The sequence below is a fragment of the Neofelis nebulosa genome, chromosome 18, assembly GCF_028018385.1.
Source record: "Neofelis nebulosa isolate mNeoNeb1 chromosome 18, mNeoNeb1.pri, whole genome shotgun sequence".
NCBI classification, from domain to species: domain Eukaryota; kingdom Metazoa; phylum Chordata; class Mammalia; order Carnivora; family Felidae; genus Neofelis; species Neofelis nebulosa.
The window spans coordinates 15954371-15981690 of NC_080799.1; the positions used below are offsets into that span (position 1 = coordinate 15954371).

At 38.1% G+C, this 27320-nt stretch overlaps 1 protein-coding gene across 1 annotated transcript in view; it reads right to left on the bottom strand.

Moving 5' to 3' along the window:
• Positions 1–1215: 1215 nt before the first annotated feature.
• The window catches only part of VKORC1L1 (vitamin K epoxide reductase complex subunit 1 like 1), a 65645-nt gene continuing 39540 nt past the window's right edge, over positions 1216–27320 (bottom strand). The window contains exons 2-3 of the mRNA XM_058711437.1: positions 9210–9319; positions 1216–5118 (exon numbers count right to left, since the gene is read on the bottom strand). Of these exons, the coding sequence (XP_058567420.1) occupies positions 4892–5118; positions 9210–9319 (337 nt within the window). The 3' untranslated portion in view covers positions 1216–4891. The remainder of the gene's footprint in view (positions 5119–9209; positions 9320–27320) is intronic.

Below are 27320 nucleotides of genomic sequence, written 5' to 3' on the forward strand. Positions count from 1 at the left end.
CTTTGGCTCAGGTCATGATCTCATGATTTGGGAGTTTGAACCCCGCATTGGGCTCTCTGCCGTCAGCACAGGGCCTGCTTCAGTTCCTCTGTTCCCCACCTCTCTTTGTCCCTCTCCTGCTCTCTCTCTCTGAAATATAAATAAACATTTAAAAAAAGGGGCATCTGGGTGGCTCATGTCCAGTTGAGTGTCCGACTTCAGCTCAGGTCATGATCTCACAGTTCGTGGGTTTGAGCCCCGCATTGGGCTCTGTGACGTCAGCATGGTCTCCCTCTCTCTCTGACCCTCCCCTGGTCATGCTCTGTCTCTCTCAAAAATAAATAAACGTTAAAAAATAAATAAAGCTCAATGGTTTGGAAAAAGGCTCCCTTTGGTGTCCAGTCAAATGGAGGACCATGAACCAAAGCAGTTCTTAATACAGAACTTGATTCACTTCACTTGTGGTTGATTCACATGTCTCAACACATACCCATTTGTATCCTTTCTTTCCAAACTCCAGGAAAGACAGTGAAGATAACTGAACCTTCTTTTAGTGGCCATCTTTAGGCCACTTTTAAGAAATGCAGGTGTTGTTGGTTCAGATATGAAGTTAGGGGTTCTGGGGGTTACATGCTTGTTTTGTTACCACTGAACTTAAGTTCCTTGAAGGAAATCAAATTTTGCGTTCCATTTAATGTCAAGGAATAACACAGAACTCTTCACTTAACAACATTAAAAAAAAATTAAACACTTAAATGTTTTACAAGTTAGTGGTAAGGTCCATTTCCTAAATCCTGAGGTTCTAGAGAACGCGTTTGTTGTATTCAATAAAATATGGCTGAACTATATTTTAAATGGATTCATCTTCCTTGCAGATGTTACCTTTTTAGGGGACTGAGTGGAGCATTCAGGGGGAGCTGAAGTAAAGCCGTGGGCAAGATCTGATCAGCACGTGCATGTGCTTATAGAACTCTAAGCACTAATTCCTTTCTCATGAATTCTTGACAGCCGTATATATCATGAGCCCACACGCATTCCAGTACTGGAATCTCTTAAGATTTCTGCCTGTGTCTTCTATAAATTACATCTAATTTAAGGGAAAAAGAATCAACTCAGGACACCTGTAGAAACGAAGTTACAGTATCAGCTTCAAGAATAGTTTGTAGGAAGACTGGATTCATTGCAGCTTTTTGTTTGAAATGTAATACTGCAGTGTAAGAAGGATGGCCGTACAGCTTCCACAGGTAACGTCTACATTTATTTTATACCAAAAAAGTTATGTGCAACAAATAAACATTCTTACATATTTACATTTGTTTTTACCAGTTAGCAAAACTGTGTCCTAAATCTCTGGTAAAGAATATTTCTATCTATATTAAAGGGGAAGTCTGCCCAGTGAACTCCACTTTAAATGAATGTTTACTCCAGAGCTGAAAGCACTAGTAATAAATATTTTCGATGGAACATACTATACAGGTCATACACCTAATACTTAGGCCATGCTTAATACAGTTTTATAACAAAACATTTCACCTTTTCTGGGCTAATTATTTGTAAAAAACAAACAAACAAAAAAACCAAGTAGCCTGGATTCCCACCCCTGCCCCTTTTGTTTGATTGAAGGGTAGTTCTCACAGATTAGGAATCATTAGTGCTGCCTAAAATGTCTGAATAGAAATGTTCCACCAATGCTTATATCTCGGGGGAAAACCCATGAGGACAAAGGTTGCAGGTTAGGTATTCCTTCCCAATAGGTTGCCAATAATGATAGTGAATTTCTTGTTGGCATTTGTCCAATAGAGATTTTTAAGACAAGGTCTGTCAGCATTCACTCACGTTAAGCAGTGGTTCTAATCTCAGTTACAAAGCAATTGCTGAAGATTACTTTGCACTTTTGCTGATAATCTTAAAGATATAAATGAAATACAAACAAAAGCCAACAATTTAGGTTTAATTAGATTTAATTTCACTGTAGTCTTGGTCCTATATCCTACTTAGTAGGGTCCAAAGATCTCTTGTACCAAATGGCAGATCTCTGTATGAAACAGTCAATGCTTTCAACATCTTTAAAAGTAATAGATTTAAAGAGAGGTGACATACATAAAGGAAAAGTAATTCCTGGCACACAGCTAGTTAAACCTGAGTTATTTCACCAGTTTACCTTCCTGGAAAGCACCTAGCTGAAATGCAAAACTGAATGAAATCCTCCAAATCACCTAGAATTTATTTAACCACAGCTTCTCTCATTTCTTCAAATGCTATGACTACACAGTAAATAAGAGGCTTCATTTGTTACAAAGAACTTATTCCCAAAACCAAGAAGCATGGAGTAACTGCAAAAAACAGAAATCCAATTCTCCCTTCCCCCCCGCAGTTTGTTCTTCAATGTCGGTGGCTGGTAATGTCGCAGTGTTTTAAATAGTCTCAAAAAGTCGTAACGATCCTCAAATTTTATAGCATGGTGTTTTCTCCTTCTTGGAGTGGAAGAGAGGATGTAGAGGGGAGCCTAAATTCTTCCAGGGCAAAAATATCCCAGCACCCACTGGGGTCCTGTTACTTACTGACATACTGGCATTACCCTGCTGTTACTTCAGGCGGCACACCTTCATCACTCAGTGAGAAAACAAAGAGATTAATTCTACTGGGCTCATAGGAATGTGGCAAAAAATTTTTGTACAACTGAAACAGTGGTGTTTCCCCCAAGGCTTAGGAAAGCAAAGGAAAATCTTGAAGGGTCTGGCTGAACGTTTTTACGTTTTATCACATGAGAGTTGACATTTGCAAGAACACAACATCAAGACAAGCTTTAACTATACTCTGCTGATTGATACCAAATATGATGAAAATCCGTTTGAAATTGGGACATGAGGAACTTATTTAGCACAACCAGTGTTATATATACCACAGAAGTCTTCACTGTTAACCTTTTCCATTCTAGCCTAGAAGAAAGAAGCAGCAAACTGCCTGGCAGACCGGGAAGCACTGCGATAAGGTGACCTCATTGTACAAGTTCTCCAACATTACGACTTGTTTCTCCACAAACACCAGACATCCGATCAATGCTTTCTAGAGTTCTTTAACTAGAAACAAGAACAATACACACATAATAAAACAGGCATTGAAATATTCACATTCATGGGAAAACAGCCTTGAAATCTGAATTCAACTTTCACAAAACCTGTTAAAACCCGTTGGAAGTTCATTACAATTCAGATTTTATACCTGCCTTGGGCCAGAAAAATACATTGCATCAATTAGGACAGTTAGTTGGAAACTGCTGAACAGTTGCTGACTCTACACAGTACGGTTTACAGAGCAGAGCCTGTCCCCTCCCTTCAAAAAGAAGGCTTATTAAAGAAAAGTCACTGGTCTATTTTTAACATAATGATTAATCTAACTGGAAGCAAAAACATTGCTACTACTTCTCAATCTAAGGAACAAAATGATTGTACAGAACCTTTTTATAGACTGATGCAGGCTTTCTACTTCATGGTAAGAGGAAGGAAGGACACTTCTGCCCAAGTTCAACACACAAAATATTTGGTTTGAGATTTAAGACAGAAGGCACTTTTAACATTCTGATATAAGGTGTTAACCATAGAAACATACTGTCACACTTTCATTTGGGTTTATTCAAATCACTCTTAAAACCTATGCATTGCGTAGTTACTAGAAGGAGTAGTGACACCATTAGTGTATTTTACCTTCAGATATTTCTACCCGTACTACTCCCGGTTATGCAAACTGAGCAGCGTGTCAGCCCTAAAATTTACAAATCTAGTATGGACTCTAAAACAATTAGAAACTAGACATCCAATTAGTGCAGAATTAAACAGGAAATACTACAGAGCTACCCAAGAGCAATCCTACTCTGGAGCAACTGGGCTTATACTGGTTATTTCAAGGTCCTAATACTGTTTGGTCGACTGGCACCGATGTTAAGGAAGAATATCTGCATGAAAATTCAACTGCTGTAAGAGACTTTTCCTAAAAATGCCATGTTAATATTTCCAGCTTTTCTCCAAAGAAATCTACCCATTTCCCCATTTTTAGTGTCCTGAAGGCCTTGGATGTGAAGGTCTGGTCACATGACTCATTTTGGTAAGGTTATAATCAATCCAGTTTTATGACTAGACACAGGCTTGACTTGAATGTCCAAATTTAGTTTCTTCCTTTCTGAGGAAGGAGATGAAAGGGAACCAACTACCCTATTATTTTTGCTGTCAGTGCTGGACCCACAGCTGTCAGTACTTTTCACAAGATGCTCTGTATGGACTTACTATTTTCACTATTTCTTCGGTCAACGTTGAGCTGACAATTCTTCATCGCTACACTTCAACTAAACTGTACAGTAAGTTCTGCAGGGATGGATCCAATATTTCTACCTTTATTTACAAATATCACATAAATGGATTCTAGTTGAATCTACATGTTTAAATCCATCGGCTAAAAACATATTACATATTGTAAACATGGCAATATTTAATACAGTATCTATTCTAAAATATTTTCATGTCATGATCACATTTGTTATACCTGAAATTGAATTTATACACATTAGAGAATTACTAGCAATGGTTGCTCACTTTACAATCAAGGGCAGGGGGCTAGGGCTACATTTTATTATTTCAGAAACATTTTCAAAGTAAAGTTAAAGCTTGTCTTTGATTGGCTCGGCATATCCTTTTTTTTTTTTTTTTTTGTATCCATATTTAAAATGAAGATTGACACAAAATAGCTAGGGCCCCTTCTAATTTATAGGATTTTATAAAATCAGTTTAAGATTCTCAGGGAAAGTGTCTGTTGTGAAGAATTAAAAAACAAAAAACAAACAAACAAACAAAAAAACGCTGCAAAATAAACTTAATGGAAAAGGGAACTTCAGGCCGTCAGTCCGGAGCTGGTCAGGCTGTCAGTCTTGCTTAGGCTGCAGCTGCCGTTTCCAGGCCTCATTCAAATAAACTAGTCGTTTGTAGTTGATGATAAGAAGAATGAAGTTCAGCACATATGTGATGACACAGATGATGCAAAACTCCTTCAGCACAAAGTACAGAATGTAGGCCAGGTACAATGACCCCACCACAGACACGATGGAGGACGTCATGAGGATTAAAGCTGCGACTGCACTTGCTGTCATGCCTGCAAGAGAAAGAGACGTGTGGCTCCATCAGTCCTTGACAATGGCGAGAAAGTTTCTGAGTTAAAAGCTAGCACTCCATGATTTGCTGCAGCGTGGCAATACTGATTTTACTGCAAAATGCTATGGAATCTGAGAACGAAAGTTACTCATCTATTTTATTAAGATTATGCAGGGTGACTTTTGCACACAGAATACCAGTTTTCAACATTTTTTATTTTTTATTTTTGGGACAGAGAGAGACAGAGCATGAACGGGGGAGGGGCAGAGAGAGAGGGAGACACAGAATCGGAAACAGGCTCCAGGCTCCGAGCCATCGGCCCAGAGCCTGACGCGGGGCTCGAACTCACGGACCGCGAGATCGTGACCTGGCTGAAGTCGGACGCTTAACCGACTGCGCCACCCAGGCGCCCCCAGAATACCAGTTTTATAGCTGCAGTGTTTTTGATGTGTCAGTATTCTAGGTGAAGTATCACTTCTACCATAAACTAGCTTTAGTTAAGTCATGCAAAGAAAATATGCAGTCTTGTAATCACATTATGCAATGAGCCAGTCTGTAAAATTGACAGTCTCACCCCCTCCTAATGGATAAAGGAATGTGAGGACCGCAACCTTCTCTCCCAAGCAGGACACGCTTCCCCTGGCCTTCGCACTGGAGGCTCCCCATGTGTGGGAAGTAAAATTTGCTTTCCATGTGTAGATCAAATTTATCAGGGGCGCCTGGGTGGCGCAGTCGGTTAAGCGTCCGACTTCAGCCAGGTCACGATCTCGCGGTCCGTGAGTTCGAGCCCCGCGTCAGGCTCTGGGTGGATGGCTCAGAGCCTGGAGCCTGTTTCCGATTCTGTGTCTCCCTCTCTCTCTGCCCCTCCCCCGTTCATGCTCTGTCTCTCTCTGTCCCAAAAATAAATAAAAAATGTTGAAAAAAAAAAAATTAAAAAAAAAAAAATTTTATCAAAAATCCGAAATGGGAGATGATTATACCAATATGCTGCTGAAGAAGGGGAAAAAAAAGTGTAGTAAACATTTCAGAAAGGGCTCAGCCTGGAAGATAACGGAAACCACGTTTGGCCAGTCGGCCACATGTGGGTCAAAGCAGATCAAGAAAAAAGGCAGTTATGTGCACTAAACCAGGGCGCTCTCGGTGCTGACATCCTCACGTGTATTGTTTTGTAATTTCCCACAGCTAACGGAAATGAGAACGTGTGTGCTTATTCTCAAGGACAGAGGAGTTAGAGCATTTGACACTACCCTCCTACCCAACAACTAACGGACGAGGAAAACACAAAGAGGAAAAAATAATTGGTGGTAGGAGGTTTGAAGAAGTTAATTAAGGAGCTGAAATCCCCACCTCCTGTTGAATGAGAAGCTGCCTGGAGGCTATAGTCTCACCATAAAGGCCTGACTTGCCCACAGGACTGGTCAGTACTAAAGTATGACCTCTCATAAGACTCTTCAAGACTAAGATACTATTGGATTACTTACAGTGAGGGACTGGCCAACCTGGCCACCTGCTTTTGTAAATAAAGACTGACTGGAACCCAGTCACACTCACTCATTTAGGTAACATCTGTGGTAGAGCTGAGTAGCTGCGACAGCCAGCAAAGCCTAGATGGCTTTCTGTCTGGCCCTTTACTTAAACAGTTTGCTACCGTCATCGATGCTAAATGTCTAAAACTTCAAAAATTAATGCTGCCACATTAATTTTAAAAAGAAAGTGAGTTTCAGAATGATACGAACTGTTATTTACTTCCTCCATCACTCTTTTCCTTGAGATAATAATCGTTTTTACCTCCTAATACTGATGTGTGGATTAAAAGAGCTGATAGGTGGGGCGCCTGGCTGGTAGAGAGTGCAACTCTTGATCTCAGGGTTGTGAGTTCAAGCCCCATGTTGAGCTTAGAGCTTAGTTAAAAAAAAAAAAAAAAAAAAAGATAAATAAAGGAGCTAATAGGTACAAAGCACTTCGAATGCTCCATAAATACTGGCTGTTGGTTAAGTACTATTGTACCAAACCTGTCCTAACATAACGTAATGTAGGCTGGTGGCTTGGGATACAATTCCCAGTGGAATTTACAATGTGCTGTAACTCTAAATAAATGACAGTACTATCAAACAATGGAATATTTTGCAGCTGTAAGGAAGGATGAAGACACTTAGTGGACTGCTATCAATGTATTAGTCAAGCAAAAAAGAAAGCAGAGTATATAGAACGGTATGTATAGCATCTGCCTTTTATATTTTAAAAGCAGGAAAATTAAGATGATATATTTGTATTTTCTTGGATATGCCTTGCGAAACTCTACAGCAACAATAAGCAGATACCAGTTGGGCATGAAAGGCAGTAGGAAGTGGGCAGAGGGGGATGAGGGGTGAGGTAGGCGTTACGCTGGACAGCATTTTAATTTTTTTTTTTTTTACTTTTGAACTCATGAATGTATTACCTATGGAAAAATTAAAAATGCTGTCTCTCAAACACCTTAGAAGGGAGTGAAGATGATGTGCTCTGGAAAACTGTTAAATGTGCTCACATATGCCTTCGATGTGCCTCCAGACATTAAAAATGCATGTGAATGCACAAAATTGTGAACAGAAAAGATACATAGGATACATATGATTTAAAAATATATATATAAGGAAATTCACAAATCAAATATTATAAATAGAAATTTGTTCCATCTCTATCTCCAAAAATTAACATAGTCAAAAGCATGTTTTGGGCTATTTTAATTTTGGCTTATATGTTTGGATTTATAGATTCTTCTTTAGAAATCCAAACAGAAAAAATAAATGGAATAAAAAATAAAAATCTCACTCCTGGCCTCCAACCACCAGACCCTTTCCTATGCATTCACATGCATATATATAACATAAACTTGTATCTATTATACTATAATTTACTTTTTTCACTAACCTATGTCTTGATCCTTCCAGAATATACATGTAGACCTACTTTTTCCTTAAATGGCTACATAGTATTTTCTAGTATGGAGGTAACCTAATTTATTCAGCCATTACGTTTGAACGCTTCCAATTCTTTTGCTATCTTAAACTGTACTGCTGTGCATATCCTTGTGTATATTTTTGTATTTCTATAGGATATAGAACAGGGCAAACTTGATAAGGAATATTTAGAAAACTTAGATTCACAATTTGCCTCATAACAAATCAACTTCAGCTAGACAGAAGAGCAGAAAAGAGCTGGCAGATAATAGGGCAGAATATTAACAATTGAAGCCCAAAGATAAAAATGGATAGATTTAACTCTAAAAACATAAAAAATTTTCATATGATCAAAATTCACCAAAACTAACATAAAAAAGGAAAAAGAATGAGGAAAATGTTTCTAACAAATATGGAAATGGACTATTATCAGGATCCCATCAACAAAAGTGACAATGTAAGGAAATTAAAATGTAATAATGGCTGTACTTTGTAACTACTGAATTAGAAATTTAAACATTAAAAAAAAAAATCTATGTGTTTTGACTCCTCCATCTCATGTTTGGAAATTTATTTTGCAGAACTAATTCAAGGAGGGAGGTGTGTGTGAAGGGGTCTTTAAACGATGTTGATCACCACAGTGTTAAAGAGCACAAAAAAATTGAAACCTTGTTATCAACAACAACAAAAAACTGAAAAGGAGAAACAACATAAGGATTCACATAAAATTAAGTAAAAAGAACAGAAAGCAATGGGAATAGTGGAGGTGTAAAGGTGATGAAATTATGCACATGGTTCACTGTTAATGTTTTCTCAGTGCGTAATGGTTTTAAGTAACCACACAGTATATAAAGTAATAAGAAAAAAAGTTTCCAGGGAAGACTGGAGTAATAAGTTCTCTGATTGGGACTGGTTTTTCTGGACACTATGGGATGTTGCCATCCTTGATTAAACACCAACAGATACCAAGTTCAGCATCAGCATCATCAAAATCTTAGGGAGCCAAATTTTCACAACAGAAAAATGTACTGCAAACTAGTGGTTCTATCATTAACATGCTTTTATTTAATGTAAAGACATTTCAGGGAAAAGACACAAAGTACTAAATGGAATACAACAAAACAAACTTATTTTTGTATTGCTGTATACTTACCAAGTAATAATTGTAGTATATAAAATATAAGTCCGAAGACACTGTTTGGCTGGTTTAATACACCATCCTTTCCAAAAATGGAACCCAAAAGACCAAATCCTCGACCCCATCTGTAAAATAAGGAAAACCAATAACCCTATTTTGAGTCCTCCTATTTTTAAAAATATAAAATTACTTGAGAATGCCATGCCAATACACCCATCTGAATCTCTAAGTTGCCTATTTCTATATATTCTCTTATGCAAAAGGTAGGATAAAGTACTCTTTTTCTTTTTAAATGTTTACTTATCTTGAGAGAGAGCGCACACACGCACGAGCAGGGAAGGACAGAGAGAGAGGGAATCCCAAGCAGGCTCCGCGCTGTCAGCACAGAGCCCAACGAGGGGCTCAAACTCACAAACTGCAAGATCATGACCTGAGCCAAAGTTGGACGCTTAACTGACTGAGCCACCTAGGCACCCTCAAAGTACTCTTTCTCTGATGGCATTAGTATCTGCAGAGGAAGGGCTCTCTCAATTTAAGCCAGAGCCTCCTAGCAGCAGCACCACTCACATTTTGGGCTAAAGAATTCTTTACAGTTGGGGGCGGTTCAGTGCATGACAGGGTGTTCAGCAGTATCCCTGGGCGCTGCCCACTAGATGTACTAGTAGTACAACCCACCAGTTGCGACAACCAAAAATGTCTTAAGCCATTGCCAAATGTTCCTGGAGGGGGACAAAACCACCCCCGTCGAAAGCCACTGACTTAAGCTGCCCTATTTCTTCATTCAAAGTCTGTAGACTACTGCAGTGTTGCTTCCTGACAAATTTCACCAGGATACGCAATAGGAAATGTATCTTGGGAACACATCTTTAAATGTAGAACAAGAGCAGAAACTATAGGCCCTTCCTAGAATCATACATATACCTCAAGAGTAAAAAATTGACATACTATTTGTTCCATTGTTTTTATTTGCAGTTTAACCTCAAGTTTTGCATTTCACTTCGCATTTTCAGAATCATATTTTCCTATTTTTTAAAAAGATTACTTCTGATCTAATAAAATTTGATTCAAATATCAAACTAACATTTACTTCGGATGAAAACTTTTGAAGATAACTTTAACTACGAGCATGCTTTTTAAAATACCAGAAAGAAAACACTAATGGTTTTAAGTCCATAGCAAAGCACTCAATAAAACCTAAACTTTGGTTTGGAAAACAAACTACCTGAAGACAAGGATAAATAAGTGATTCTTTATTTGTCACACTATTTTAAAATTTTTTTAATGTTTATTTTTGAGAGAAAGAGAGAAAGAGCGTGAGTGGGGAAGGGCAGAAAGAGAGGGAGACACAGAATCTGAAGCAGCCTCCAGGCATTGAGCTGTCAGCACATGACATGAACTCATGAACCGCAAAATCATGATCTGAGCCGAAGTCGGACGCTTAACCGACTGAGCCACCCAGGAGCCCCCATCACCCTACTTTAAAAATATATATATTTTTTACAAGCAAGTGAGAGCCTGAAGATTTTTACTGTACAGAGTTACACACTTTGAGGAACACAAAATAATCTCCACGTTTCTGTATTCTTTCACACATCAAATACTCATTGCGCATGTTCTAGGTGCAGATAATGGGTCAGGCATTGGAATCCAGGAGAGAACCAGTCAGAAGAGGTGGTGCCCTTGTGGAACTCTTATTCCATTTAGGGAGGAGAAGTAGTGAACAGGTGAACAAATGACAAAGTTATCTTCAGAAACGGATGAAACCATTAACAGATATGTGGGAAAAGTGAGGCGGGAGATTATTCGAGACCAGAGCTTCTGAAAATTTAAAAGTGCATATGATCACTTTGGGGTCTCATTAACATGCAGGTTTTCCTTTAGCAGGTCTGTGTTAGGGCCTAGGACTCTGTGTTTCCAAACAAAACAAAACAACTCCCAGCTCAAGCTTCTAGTCTGAGGACCACACTCAGTACCACTCAGCTCTAGACGGAGAAGGGGTCGAGGGAGCTATTCTAGCTAGATGGTCAGAGATGGCCTTTTCCAGGAACTAAAATCCTGAATGAATTAAATCCTGAATGATGAAAAGCAGCCAATCTCAAGAGGAACAGCAAGTACAAAGGCCTTGAGGCAGGAATGAGCGATGAGTGTCCTAAGGCCATCAAGGCTGACACAGGATGAGGGAAGAATGGCAAGAGAATGAGGCACCCAGTCATTTACATCATTTATGGCCTTGTTTATAGGCCATGATGAAGAGTTTGAATTTTATTCTAATTGCAATGGGAGGGCATTCAGTGGCTTTAAAATAGGAGAGTAATATAAGCTTATTTATGATCGCTCTTGACTATTGTGTAAAAAACAAACTGCAGGAGAGCAAGAGCAGACGGAAGAAACTATATGCAATCAACTTCTTAGCCCCACTCATCTGAAGTAGGAATTCAAATGTAAATCACCACCTTTGGCAATGGAAATAATTGGGCACACTGCCAAAATTATAACCGGCAAACAGAATTTTTACATATTCCAAACACTGATCTCTAATTATTCACATAGGATCATGTCGATCTTTTTCCTGAAAACAATGCAGAAATCCATAGAATGAATATATTGGCTTATCACAGTAATACGTATATAAGGTTTAAAAATCAAATAACACTGAAAGTCTTACAAAATAGACACCCCATACTCCAGCCCTCTCCACACACAGTTCTGACCCCCAGAGGCAACCATTTTGATATCTTTTAACCTTTTTTCCCTATTTAATTCCACATTTCTAAATAATATGCTTACATGGCTATTTCTTGACTTCTGGATTCTAAATATCTTCTGATTTTCTAATATGGTAGACTAGAATGTTGCTTTAAAGAAACATTTTATTGTGGAACGCGTTAAATGTACAGATGCAAAGTTAACAGAACAATCCATGTAATCTCATCACCCAGCTTCAAAATTAAACCTCTTTTGTTTCATTTCCACCTCTACCCACACACCACTCATGATGATTTTTAGTTATTTTTTAAATTTTAATGCACAAATCTTAACTTTTCTGTAATTAAAAAAAATTTTTTTTTAACGTTTATTTATTTTTGAGACAGAGAGAGACAGAGCATGAACAGGGGAGGGTCAGAGAGAGGGAGACACAGAATCCGAAACAGGCTCCAGGCTCTGAGCTGTCAGCACAGAGCCCAACGCGGGGCTTGAACTCATGGACCACGAAATCATGACCTGAGCCGAAGTTGGCCGCTTAACCGACTGAGCCACGCAGGCGCCCCAACTTTTCTGTAATTTTGATGAATGGAACACCTGACTACTCCTGGATACATCTGAGTAGTCCTGGTATACTAATTCTGGTATACTCACTAATAGTGTGAAAGGTGAATTTAAGTACCTTTCCTAAACAAACAAATGAACAAACAAAACCCAAACATTCCAACACCAGAGAGTCTTCCCATCTCCCCAATTAAGTTCTGTTAGTTCCTTCCTGTCGATCCACACTCCTCTTTACCACAAGCAGTAAGTACCTGGCTATCTAGGTAGGAATCCAACCTCAAAACCAAAATTAGATCTCTGGTCTTCCTGATCACAGTGCTACGGCGTTTCCCTTACGTCACATTAAGTTATAAAGTACAATTAACATTCTAGCATTTTCTTTTTTTTTTTTTTTTTTAAATTTTTTTTTTCAACATTTTTTTTTTTATTTATTTTTGGGACAGAGAGAGACAGAGCATGAACGGGGGAGGGGCAGAGAGAGAGGGAGACACAGAATCGGAAACAGGCTCCAGGCTCCGAGCCATCAGCCCAGAGCCTGACGCGGGGCTTGAACTCATGGACCGCGAGATCGTGACCTGGCTGAAGTCGGACGCTTAACCGACTGCGCCACCCAGGCGCCCCAACATTCTAGCATTTTCAACCAAACAGAACGATCACTTAATTACTTGAATATGATAAAGTTTAATAAACTTTGATGAACGATGGAATAAGTGTTAGCAAGTCAACTCACAAAGTAGACTGACATTATGTAAGATTATTTTCCTTGGAAAGGTCAATGAGAACAGATTTTCATAAATGACCCTTAAAACTGCTAAGGGTGGTTGTAATTTAAAAACTTCTTGGTGAATTTTTTTCAAGTTGGGACATTTGAAAATACTGAGTTTTCCCCCACTTCTAAAAGCTATATGGAACTATATGAGATACATTTTATGTGCTAACTTTATTCCTGGCTTTATCTTAGTTTCTAACCATTTTCTCCTTGTCCCATCTATAATCACAATTCTATTATTTTACTTATCCCAGACCTGCCCCAAGTAATTTATGGAAGGAGGTGGGATATTAACCAATTGAGAAAAAAAAATGTTCTCATTTTTTTTAAATGATGATCTTTTTGGTCATTAAAAAAAAATTTATTTTAATTTTTATTTATTTATTTATTTAAAAAAATTTTTTTTAACGTTTATTTATTTTTGAGACAGAGAGAGACAGAGCATGAACAGGGGAGGGGCAGAGAGAGAGGGAGACACAGAATCTGAAACAGGCTCCAGGCTCTGAGCGGTCAGCACAGAGCCCGACACGGGGCTCAAACTCATGAACCGTGAGATCATGACCTAACCCGAAGTCAGACGCTTAACTGACCAAGACACCCAGGCGCCCCAATGTTTATTTATTTTTGAGAGAGAGAGAGAGAGACCAGAGCACAAGCAGGGGAGGGGCAGAGACAGAGGAAGACAGAAGAATCCGAAGCAGGCTCTAGGTTCTCAGCGGTCAGCACAGAGCCTGACGTGGGGCTCGAACTCACAGACTGCGAGATCATGACCTGAGCTGAAGTTGAATGCTTAACCGACTGAGCCACCCAGGCACCCCTTGTTGGTCATTTTTTATTAAGTTTTTAATTTAAAAAAAAAAATTTTTTTTTTCAACGTTTTTTATTTATTTTTGGGACAGAGAGAGACAGAGCATGAACGGGGAAGGGGCAGAGAGAGAGGGAGACACACAGAATTGGAAACAGGCTCCAGGCTCCGAGCCATCAGCCCAGAGCCTGACGCGGGGCTCGAACTCACAGACCGCGAGATCGTGACCTGACTGAAGTCGGATGCTTAACCGACTGCGCCACCCAGGCGCCCCTAAGTTTTTAATTTTAATTCCAGTGTAGTTAACATACAGTGTTATAGTAGTTTCAAGTGTACGATATAGTGATACAACACTTCCATACATCACCCAGTGCTCATCACAACTGTACTCTTTAATCCCTATCACCTATTTTGCCCAATCCCCCCCACCCCCTGCCTTCCCTCTGACAATCAGTTTGTTCTCTATAGTTAAGAGTCTGTTTCTTGGTTTGTCTTTTTCCCTTTGCTCATTTTTTTTGTTTCTTAAATTCTACATGCGTGAAATCATATAGTATTTGTCTTTCTCTGGTCTATTTTGCTTAGCATTATACTCTCTAGCCCCATTCATGTTGCAAATGGCAAGATTTCATTCCTTTTTATGGCTGAGTAATATTCCATTTCACACACACACACACACACACACACACACACACACACACCCCACATCTTCCTTATCCACTCATCTGTCGATGGACACTTGGGCTGCTTCCATTATCTTGGCTATTGTAAGTAATGCTGCTATAAACATAGGGGTACGTGTATCCCTTTGAATTATTATTTTTGTATTCTTTGGGTAAATACCCAGTAGGGCAGTTGCTGGATCTTAGGGCAGTTCTATTTTTAACTTTTTGAGGAACCTCCATACTGTTTTCCACAGTGGCTGAACCAGTTTGCATTCCTACCAACTGTGCAAGAGGGTTCCTTTTTCCCCACATCCTGGCCAAAAGCTGGTTCTTGTGTTTTTTATTTTAGCCATTCTGACAGTGATATCTCACTGTAGTTTTGATTTGCACTTCCCTGATGAGTGATGTTAAGCATCTTTTCATGTGTCTGTTGGCCATATGTATTCCTTCTTTGGAGAAATGTCTGTTCATGTCTTCTATTCATTTTTTAAATTGGATTATTTATTTCTTGGGTGTTGAGTTGTATAAATCCTTTATTTATTTTGGATACTAACCTTTTATTGATGTCATTTGCAGACATTTTCTCCCATTCATTAGGTTGCCTTTTAGTTTTGTTGGCTGTTTCCTTTGTTGCGCAGAAGATTTTTATTTTTTTTTTTATTTTTAGAAGATTTTTATTTTGATGAAGTTTATTTTTGCTTTTATTTACCTTGCCTCAGAAGACCTATCTAGAAAAATGTTGCCACAGCTGATGTCAGAGACATCACTGCCTGTGCTCTCTTCTACAATTTTATAGTTTCAGGTCTCACATGTAGCTCTTTGATCCATTTTGAGTTGACTTTTGTGTATGGTGTAAGAAAGTGGTCCAGTTTCATTCTTTTGCATGTAGCTATCCAGTTTTCCCAACACCATTTGTTGAAGAACCTGTCTTTTCCCCATTGTATATTTTTTCCTCCTTTGTCAAAAACTGACCATGTAATTTGTGGGTTTATTTCTGGGTCTTCTGTTCTATGGATCTATGTGTCTATCTTAATCCAGTACCATACTGTTTTGATCACTACAGCTTTCTAATGTACCTTAAAGTCTTGAATTGTGACACCTTCAGTTTTGTTTTTCTTTTTCAAGGTTCCTTTGGCTATTTGGGGTCTTTTTTTAAAATTATTTTTTTAATGTTTATTTATTTTGGGGGACAGAGAGAGAAGGAGACAGAGGATCTGAAGTGGGCTCAGTGCTGACAGCAGAGAGCCCAATGTGGGGCTCAAACTCATGAACAGCAAGATCATGACCTGAGCGGAACTCAAGTGCTTAACCAACTGAGCCACCTGGGTGCCCTGGGGTCTTCTATGGTCCCATACAAATTTTAGGATTACATTCACAAGTTTTAAACTTCTGATGACTTTTATTTATTTGCTTATTTATATATTGGAAATCATTTGCTTTTTTCTTTGGTATTTAAACTTTGTAATGTGTGATGATTTTGCTTTTACCATTATATTTTAACAATACAATTTAATAATAGCAATTGAAAAATTCTCTTTATACAACAAATACATAGATATTTGAGTTCTAAGTATGTGTACTAAATTTAATCACCAAATTTCCACATGGAGAGACCTCCATTTCAGCAATACTTCCTGCCTCTTGACCCATTCCCTCACTTATCTCTTGCTAGGCTGGTAGCAAAAACTTGTTTGACTGATCAGTTTACAAGAAGGAACTGGGCATCTGTAGATCAGACCCTTCTGGATTCCTTCTTTGGGATCTATCTGAACAAAGCTGCAACTAAGACTAAACTTTTTTTTTTTTTTTTTAATGTTTATTTATTTTTGAGAGAGAGAGAGAGAGAACAGGAGCAGGGGAGGGGCAGAGAGAGAGGGAGATACAGAATCTGAAGCAGGCTCCAGGCTCTGAGCTGTCAGCACAGAGCCTGATGTGGGACTTGAACCCATGGACTGCGAGATCATGACCCAAGCCGAAGTTGGATGTTTAACCAACTGAGCCACCCAGGCGCTCCTATTTTTTTTAATTGTGGTAACACACACACACACACACACACACACACACACACACACACATTAAATTGACCACCTTAACCATCTCTAAGTGCACAGTTCAGCAATGTTAAATATGCTTGCATTGTTGTGAAACATCTCCAGAACCTTTTTATCTTGCAAAACTGAAGCAACTCTGCTTTTCTCTCTCCTCCCAGTCCCTGGCAACCACCTTTTCATTTTGTTTCTATGAATTTGACTACCTTACTTTAGATACCTCATATAAGTGAAATCCCACAGTACCTGGCTTTATGTGACTGCTTATTTAGTGCAGTTCCTTCAAGGTTCATACATGTAGCATGTGACACGATTTCTTTGCTTTTTAAATAAAAGGCTGACTAATATGCCATTTTCTGTGTATACCATACTTTGTTTATCCATTCGTCCATTCAGGGACACTGGGTTGCTTCCACCTCTTGCCATATAAAGCTTGTTTGCTATTTTTTTTTTTTTTCTGGTACCCCAAACACTTACAACTGCTCTGGTAATTTTTCACCCATTCCTCTGACAGAAACAAGCCCCCTTGATAGTAAAGTTTCAGGTAAAGCCCAATGTCCAAGCAAATCAAAGATGAGGCCCTTCAACAAGAGCTAGAACATCCTCTCCTACCATTTTGTTGTGAGAGTTAACAGCATGGTTCATGGGAGGAAGATGGCCCTGGGTGAAGATTAAAAAAAAAAAAAAAAAAAAAAAAAAAGATATTTCTCTCATTCTAAAATCATGGGTTATGATACATCATCAATTTAGTAACAATTTTTCAGAGGAAAAGGTACCATATAAATATCTACATTCATCCAGATGTTAAAGCTAAATAACAATGGAACACAAAAATCAGAGAAACAAAGAAGTTAATGTCTGGGTTTAGAAAATCTTTGTCAAAGTTTCTTTTGAGGAAATGACCAGCTTGTACCAGGAAAGGGCCTCATTCCCAAGCCACTGTGGACACGAGGTGTGGAACAAAACTTAAAATTTTTTCAGGATGAAAGGTCTGTTTTTTCACATTATCTCAAGAACCCAAAAGGGTCAAAAACCACTAAAAAGGAAAAATGGATCCTGGAAAATGCACAACAGTGGGACAATCCTTGTATTGGCCTAGCATGGTATCTGGTAATACCATATGTGAAAAAAATACTTGTGATTACTACTATAAAAATTTCTGAGGAACTTGATGGAAGACTTGGATTCTCATTTGGTAAGATTTTTTAAATTTGTTTTCATGATATTAGTTCTCTGATCTTGGAGTCACCCTTCTCAGAGGCAAGCACTTTCAACTCATTTTAGTGGTTTCTTTGGTATTTACCCAGAAATTTCTTTGTATACACATTCAAATGATCTTTTCAGATAATCTATTCAATGATGCAGCAAGCCACAGAGAAATACAGTCCATACCACGGTCTGGCCTTTGGCTTTCATGACATTGCTTAGTGTGTGGTTCTCCACAATCTTTGTTTTACTGTTGTCTCCGTAATTCAGCTGCTGTGGCGCTTCCTTATATTCTCAGCCAGCAAGCTTCCTTCACATTTCTTCCCTCCACCCCCAAGGTGAAGTCTTACAGTGACCATATTTTATTTATTTATGTAAAATTTAACAACTCTTTGAACTCTGTCAGTATTTTAATTAGGATTATTGTTGTTTTCTCTTCATCATCTGGTTACATTTACACAGGTTTTGAATGGTCCACCCCATCCCTTGTTTTCCCATAAGCCCTGGGAAATGTACTTTTTAAATGTACTTTTGATCAAAGTATCATTTACATATAGAAAACTACCCACAAGTGTATTAAACTTAATTTCCAGGAGTCTCCACTCCCATTTTCTTTTATTTGATGTTAAGTCACTTTTAAGCAATAAATTCCTAGTCTTGGTATTTTTAAGGTTCAATTCCATAGGAAATGCATTTTTTTCAGTAACATATTATATCAGAAATTCTATTAAAACTATAATTACATTTCTTTTTGTGCAAAAATTGCTTTTCCTGGAGTTAATAATTCATTCTTATTTTTTCTTTTTCTATGCCACCATCATTAATTTTCCAAAATCCTTCTGAGCAATATTATCCCTTTTTTTTGACACCCTAACATGTTTTTTATTTTTTAAGTTTTTAAAAACTTATTTGGAAATATTTTCAAACTTATAAGAAGTCACAAAAATAAAAATAGAACAAAGAACACCCATATATTCTTTAGAAAGACTCACCTACTGTTATTTTACCCCATTTGCTTTTTTATTCCATCTCCCTCTCCTTCTCTCTACACATACACACACATACTGACTGTCATCCTAACTTCCAATCTCTTCCCTACCTCAAACCTTTCTTAGATCTCCCTTTTGCCCTTGGTTAATCACTTGTTTTGGTGAAACAATCTTTTAGTAGCTTCCCTGAGAAAATATTACACTGGAGGTAACATTTCTGAGATGTGGAGTCTTAAAATATCTTTCTTCTACCATCAGAGTGGATTGGTAGTTTTGGGGGTATATAATTATAAATTAAAAATAATTTTCCCTCAGGAGTTTTAAAGCCATTGTCCTTGAAAAACCTGCTGCCGTTCTGACCCTTGAATATGTCGTTTTTCTTCCTTTATGAGACTTTTAAGAAACTTCTTTTTAATTCTACTGATCTAAAAAAACTTTTTAAAGTTTATTTATTTTTGATAGAGAGAGACAGAGCACGAATGGGGGAGGAGCAGAGAGAGAAGGAGACACAGAATCCCAAGCAGGCTCCAGGCTCTGAGCTGTCAGCACAGAGCCTGCCTGATGTGGGGCTCGAACTCACCAACTGTGAGATCATGACCTGAGCCGAAGTCGGACGCTTAGCCAACTGAGCCATCCAGGTGCCCCTAATCCTGATGTTCTAAAATTTCACAGGGGCACCTGGGTGGCTCAGTCAGTTGAGCATCCGACTTCGGCTCAGGTCATGATCTCACAGTTGGTGAGCTCAAGCCCCATATCGGGCTCTGTGCTGACAGCTCAGCAGCCTGCTTCGGATTCTGTGTCTTCTCCTGTCTCTGCCCCTTCCCATGCTCATACTCTGTCTGTCTCTCTCTCTCTCTCTCTCAATAATAAATATACATTAAAAAATTTTTTTTAATTTCACAAAGGATGTGCCTTGATATAGGTCTTAAGTTGTTCATTTTGAAGGGTCCTTGGTAGGCCCTTTGAATGTACAAATTCATGTTTTTCAATGCCAGAAATTTTGCACATATTACCACTTAGCCAAATGTGGACTTCTTAAACTGAACCTCTAGGGTTTTTTTGTTTTTTTTTTTTACCCCTTTCTTTTATTTTCCATCTCTTTTTCCTTTTACTCCATTTTCTTGGAGATTAACATGATGTAACTCTTCCAAGTCTTCTATTAAATTCACTTATTAAATTTACTGCTACCATATGTTTAATTTCTAAGTGTTCTCTCCTATCCTATGATTATTCATTTACATAAATAGAATCTTCTTTGTTTAAAGATACCACTTATTAGATCTAATGAGATAAAACCATCGATTTTTATTTTAGGTTTACTTCTTGGCAGCTTCATTTAGTTTCTTCTGAGTTCCTTGGTGTCATCTCTCATACTGGAGACTTTTCTCAAACGTATGAGGATCCTTAACTGTCAATTCACTTGTAAGACCAAGGCATTAAAAATATGAATGTCAGTTCTAGCCCTGGACAGAATACAATATGGCTATTCCAGCCTCTCTCTCTCTTCCCTACTGATTACAACTAAAAAATGAACAGAATACAGAGAGCAACTACCTGAGGATCCTAAAAAGGAAAAATAGCCAGTGGATAGAGAAGAAAGGTCAAAACTTGAATAAAAACCAGAACGGTGGAATTTTCTGAGGGTTTTTCCTCCTTTACCTTCTTCTTTTGAACTGAGGGTGGTGTAAGTTGTGGAATTGTCCATGGGAAGAGATAATAAAAAAGCCCCACTTTCTGGCCAAAGGATGAGTAAAAGGGACCCATGTGAGTTGGAGAATGTGGGAGCTACCAAGTTTGTTTTCACATTTAATTTTTCCCTCCTGGTCTTGCCTAAAGGGAAGCAAGAGAGCTGTACCTCAGGCATGGTTTGAGATACCTTGAATTCTGAGAGAAAAGCCTCTGTCTGGAAAAAGAAGAAAAGGGGCCCCTGTGGTCTTAAGTATGTGGGAGGAATCCTGTAATTTTTCTCTTTTCTCTCATGGCTTTACCCCAAGGGTGAAGTCAGTCACGTGGAACCGTATAACAGTAAGAAGGGCTAAGGCTCTCTGTGAGAAACCTGTCTTTTCAGCAGGAGGAATTGTGAAAGGGGCCACTGGGAGTCAGAGATTAGGAAGAGAATCCCAGCAAAGAGCAAGCCAAATAAGGGACCCTTAATTCTGAATAGGAATTAACAGAAGTCCCAGAATCATCCTTGAGATGCAGCATGGAACAGATCCAAAGAAGCATAGCAAAGTCTTTGAGAACTAAACTACTGTATAAACCACCACTCAAGGTGCAGACTAACTAACTACTGAGTGTGGCATGTGAAGGGAAACTCAACCAGGAGAACACGGAAAGCTTCGTCTATAGTGGGAGAGACAGAACCTGTAGTCTTAATCTGATTGAGTTAATTGCCAAAACAAACATCAGCATCTCAGAAGATCTTTAACAGGACCCAAAGTCTAACAAAATAATATTCAAAATACACTTAAAATAACATGCCAAAATGACATAACGTACAAAGAATTTAAAAAAAAGTGACTAACTCTCAAGGAAAAAAAATAATTAATAGATGTCAAGCCTAAAATAACACAGGTATTACCAGTATAAGATTTAAAACACTTACATCTATATTCCACAAGGTGAAAGTAACCAGAAATGACTGGAAAGGTAAAAGTTCTCAGCAGAGAAGGAATCACTAGAAAAGGTCTAACAGTCATGTCATGGAAACCTAGAAGAGACTGAAGTGCACACACACAAAGAAATACTGGTAAAAACTCCACAAATTTAGCCAAATATAAACATTTACAGACTTGAAAAACTGGGTAAACATGAAAAAGTTGATAAATTCAAGAACATCACACCCAGACACATCATAAACTGCTAAAAACCAAAGATTGAGGGGCGCCTGGGTGGCGCAGTCGGTTAAGCCTCCAACTTCAGCCAGGTCACGATCTCGCGGTCCGTGAGTTCGAGCCCCGCGTCAGGCTCTGGGCTGATGGCTCGGAGCCTGGAGCCTGTTTCCGATTCTGTGTCTCCCTCTCTCTCTGCCCCTCCCCCGTTCATGCTCTGTCTCTCTCTGTCCCAAAAATAAATTAAAAAAAAAAAAAAAAAACGTTAAAAACCAAAGATTGAGGGGAAAAAACTCCTGAAAGCATCCAGAGAAAAATAATACATTACCTTAAAGGAACAATAATTCAGGAGACACTGAAGGCATCTTTTTTTTATTAAGATTTTATTTTTAAGTAATCTCTACACCCAACGTGGGGCTCAAACTGACAACCCTGAGATCAAGGGTCACAAGTGCCACCCACTGAGGCAGCCAGAAGCCCATGACACCAAAGCATCTTTTAAAGTACTGAAACAAAAAGAACTATCAACCAAAAATTCTATATCCAGCAAGAGCATCTTTCAGGGATCGAGGATAATTGAAGACATTTCAGAAGCAGGAAACTAAAAGAATTTATTAACCACACACTTGTACTAAGAAAAATACTAAAAGCAGTTCTTTACATTGAGGGACAAGGATACGAGAGGGAAACACGGGAACTTCAGAAATGAAGGAGGGGAGAACAGAAATGGTATACATTTGGGTAAACATAATAGATTATTAGTCTCCTTATGAGTTCTTTAAAATATGTAAGACTACTGAAAACAAATGTTATAACATTGTTGGGGCGGGGGGGTTCAATATATGTAGATGAAACACACATGACAACTATAACAAATGGGACAATAAAGGTCCCTTTATAGATGTAAAATTTCCATATTCTCCTTGGTTATTAAATACTAAATCTAAACAGAATATGAAAGATTATGTATATCATAATCTCTACAACTACCACTAAAAAATAATTCAACTAAAAAATAATTCAGAGATATAAACAAAAAGCCTATTGTGAAGTTAAAATGAAATATAAAAGCATCCAGATATCCAAAAAAAGATAAGAAATTGGGAATGGATGAGCAAAACAAGAGAGGGTACAAAGAGGGGGAAAAAAAAAGGTAGACCTAAATCTAAACATATCAAATATTAAATTAAAACTAAACAGTCTGGGGGTGCCTGGGTGGCTCAGTCGGTTAAGCGTCCGACTTCAGCTCAGGTCACGATCTCACGGTCCGTGAGTTCGAGCCCCGCGTCAGGCTCTGGGCTGATGGCTCAAAGCCTGGAGCCTGCTTCTGATTCTGTGTCTCCCTCTCTCTGCCCCTCCCCAGTTCATGCTCTGTCTCTCTCTGTCCCAAAAATAAATAAACGTTAAAAAAAAAAAAAAAATTTTTTTTAAAAAACTAAACAGTCTGAACACATCAATTATTATGTTGTACACCTGAAACTAATATAATGTTATATATGTCAATTATACCTCAATAAAAAAAAAATCATCCTCCCACCAAATCAAAAGACAGGCATTGTCAAAGTGAATTCAAGAACAAAAAAGGACTGAGTATATGCTGCCGATAAGAAAATCACTTAAATATGGGGCGCCTGGGTGGCGCAGTCGGTTAAGCGTCCGACTTCAGCCAGGTCACGATCTCATGGTCCGTGAGTTCGAGCCCCGCGTCAGGCTCTGGGCTGATGGCTCGGAGCCTGGAGCCTGTTTCCGATTCTGTGTCTCCCTCTCTCTCTGCCCCTCCCCCGTTCATGCTCTGTCTCTCTCTGTCCCAAAAATAAATTAAAAATGTTGAAAAAAAAAAAAAATTAAAAAAAAAAAAAAAGAAAATCACTTAAATATAACACAGGTTAAAACTAAAAAGATAAAAAAGATATGTCATACAAACAGGAATCTAGAAAAATCAAGAAAGCTAGATTAAAAAGGTTAAAAATGGTAAAGTTTGTGTTATGTATATTTTACCATGAAGGGGGGAAAAAAACCTAGAGTGGCTATATTAACATAAAAAAAAGTAGTCTTCAGAACAAGGGAACTTATCAGGGTATAAAAAGAGACAGTATATAATGTTAAAAGTGTCAATTTAACCAAGATGACAAAACAATCCTAAATGTGTAAGCATCTAATAAGAGAACCCCAAAATACAGCAGTGATAGAACTGTAATAATAAATAAATAAATTCATAATTATACTTAGAGGCTTCAACAAATCTCTCAGTAAGTGATTGAACAAACAGAAAATCAGAAAGGATATAGAAGACCTGAATAGAAAATCAACCAACCTGATTTGACTTTTATAGAACATTCCACCCAACAATAGAATACATGTTCTTTTCAAATACACATAGAACATTCACCAAGGTAAACCATACTGTAAACAAAACATAAACGAACATTGTAAACGAACTTGAATAAATTGAAAATAACTGAATCCATAGAAAGTATATCCTCTGACCGTAGTGGGAATTAAACTACAAATCAGTACAGAAATATACCTGAAAAATGTCACCAATTATTTGGAAATTAACACACTTCTAAAAACAAAAATCCACAGATCAAAAAGTCTTAAGGAAATTAGAAAATATTTTGAACCCAATGAAAACATACATATCAAAAGCACTGGTATGCAGCTAAAGTAGTGCTTAGAGAGAAATTTGTAGGATTAAAAGAAGGAAGGAAAAAAAACTAGGGCAAAAATCAATGAAAGTAAAGACAGAAAAACAGGAAGACTGGGGCGCCTGGGTGGCTCAGTCAGTTGAGCGTCTGACTCAGGTCATGATCTCACGGTCTGTGAGTTCGAGCCCCGCGTCGGGCTCTGTGCTGACAGCTCAGAGCCTGGAGCCTGTTTCAGATTCTGTGTCTCTCTCTCTCTCTACCCACTCCCCAGCTCATGCTCTCTCTCTTTCTCTGTCAAAAATAAGTAAACATTAAAAAAAAAAATTAAAAAAAACCAGGAAGACTAAATGAAATCAAAAGCTGATTCTCTGATAGAAAAAAAACTAAAAAACAAAAAACTGATAAACCACTAGCTACAGTTCATAAAAGGAAAAAGAGAGAGACAAGGAAAGAGAGAGATATATACACAGACACAAAATATCAGATATGAAAGAGAGGATATCATTACAGACAGGTATAGACATTAAAAGGATAAGGGAATACTACTCTATGCCCATAAATTTGACAATTTACAAATAGAGCAATACTTTGAAATTCACAAATCCTAAAACTCACTCAAGAAAAAACAGAATCTGAATGGTTCTACTAATAGTTTAAAATCTTTCCTCGAAACAAAAACTCCAGGTCTAAATGGTTTCATTGGCAAATTCTAGATAATATAGAAGGAAGGAATAATACCAAATTCGATACAATCTCTTCCAGAAAACAGAAGAGAATGGGACACTTCTCAACTTCATTAATTAGAGGCAAGCATTACCTTGACATCAAAACCAGACAAAACATTACAAGAAATATTAAAAGAAACAAAACTGCCATAGACCTGAATCACTCATGAAAACAGACACAAAAATCCTCAACAAAATATTATAAATCAAATCCAGCAATACACAGAAGGGATAATGGGAGCACCTGGCTGGCTCAGTTGGTAGAGCATGCAACTCCTGACCTCAGGGTTGTGAGTTCAAGCCCCACGTTGGATGTGGAGCCTATTAAAAAAAATAATAATAATGAATCATGGAATCTACCCCCAAAACCAAGAGCACACTGTATACATTGTATGTTAGCCAACTTGACAATAATTATATATAAAAAAAATAAAACAAAATAAAAAGAAGGGATAATGTATCATGACCAAATGGGATTAATTCTGAAAATGCAAGGCTGGTTCAACATTGAAAAACCTATCAGTGTGCTTCATCATATTAACAGACTAAAGAAGAAAAATCACATGAGGATTTCAATAGATGCAGATAATGCATTTGCTAAACTACAACATCCATTCATGATTTTAAAAAATGTTCAGCAACTGAGAAGGGATTTTCTTTGACCTGATAAAGGTTATTTATATATATTAAAAAAAAAAAATCCCTACAGCTAACATCACATTCAACAGGGATAGACTAAATTCTTTCTAAGATCAGGAACAAAAGCAAAGTCTGCTCTCACCACTCCTTTTCAACATTGTGCAGAAGTCCTAGTCAGTACAATTATGGAAGAAAATAAAAGTCACACAGATTAGAAAGTTAGAAATAAAATTCTACCTGCAGGCCACATGACTGTCTACATGGAATCCTAAGCGAGAGGATAAATATACAAAAAGATGATAGACCAAATACAAAAATAGAACTCTGACCTACAAACTCTGCAGCAACTAGTTGAGGAAGCCAAACCACAACTTCTAGGGCCATTGACTGGTTCCAAACATCCAGGACTTGATCAATAATTGTCAGCTTCTCTAATTTTTGCCTCCACTTCCAATTTAGGACCAACCAGAGAAAACCAAATACGCTCCCTTAACCAATCACATAGGATGCCCCACTGCTAGTCAGGCAAGCTTCCAGCTTCCCCATACCAACAACTTCCAACAAGGACAACCTGAAGCTTTCTTTTTCATTAAAAAGCTTTTATATTTTCCTTTTAGATTCCCTTTTGAGTCTGTACCAAATGGAAGTAATGGTGGCTGACACCTTACTTGTTCTCATTTGGGTGATCTTCATGGATAGTATGTTAATTCTCCTCAGACTGATCTATAGAATCAATGCAATTCTAATCAAAATGCCAGTGAGATTTTTTCTGTAGATAGTGACAAAAATTTATACAGAGAGGTAAAGGAACTAGAAGAGCCAAAGCATTTTTGAAAAAGAGTGTAGGGGCGCCTGGGTGGCTCAGTTGGTTGAGTGCCCAACTTCGGCTCAGGGCATGATGTCACGATTTGTGGGTTCGAGCCCCACTTCAGGCTCTGTGCTGACAGTGCAGAGCTCGGAGTATGCTTCAGATTCTGTCTCCCTCTCTCTCTGCCCCTCCCCCACTCGTGCTGACCTTCTCTCTCTCTCTCTCTCTCTCTCTCTCAAAAATAAACATTTAAAAAAATTGTTTAAGAAAAAAATATAGCTGGAGAATACATATTAATTTCAAGATATTCTAAAGCTATAGTAATCAAGACAGTACTGGCAAACAGGTAGATACAGATTAGCAGAGCAGAATACAGAGCTCAGAAACAGACACAATTGATGTTTTTGTTTTTTTCACAATTGAGGTTTTTACCTAAGTACAAAAACAACTTAATGAAGAAAAAAATCTTCAACAAATGGTGCTGGGATTATTAAACATGGATATGCGAAGGAAGGAAGGAAGGAAGGAAGGAAGGAAGGAAGGAAGGAAGGAAGGAAAAGAATGAAAAGAAAAGAAAAGAAGGGAAAGGAAAGGAAAGAAAAGGAAAGAAAAGAGAGGAAGAAAGAACTTTAACCCATTATCTCATACCTCAAGCATAATTCACAACAGAGAAAATTACCAAAGTGGACTTCGAAACTTAAAACAGTTGGTCCTGAAGATAGTGTCAAG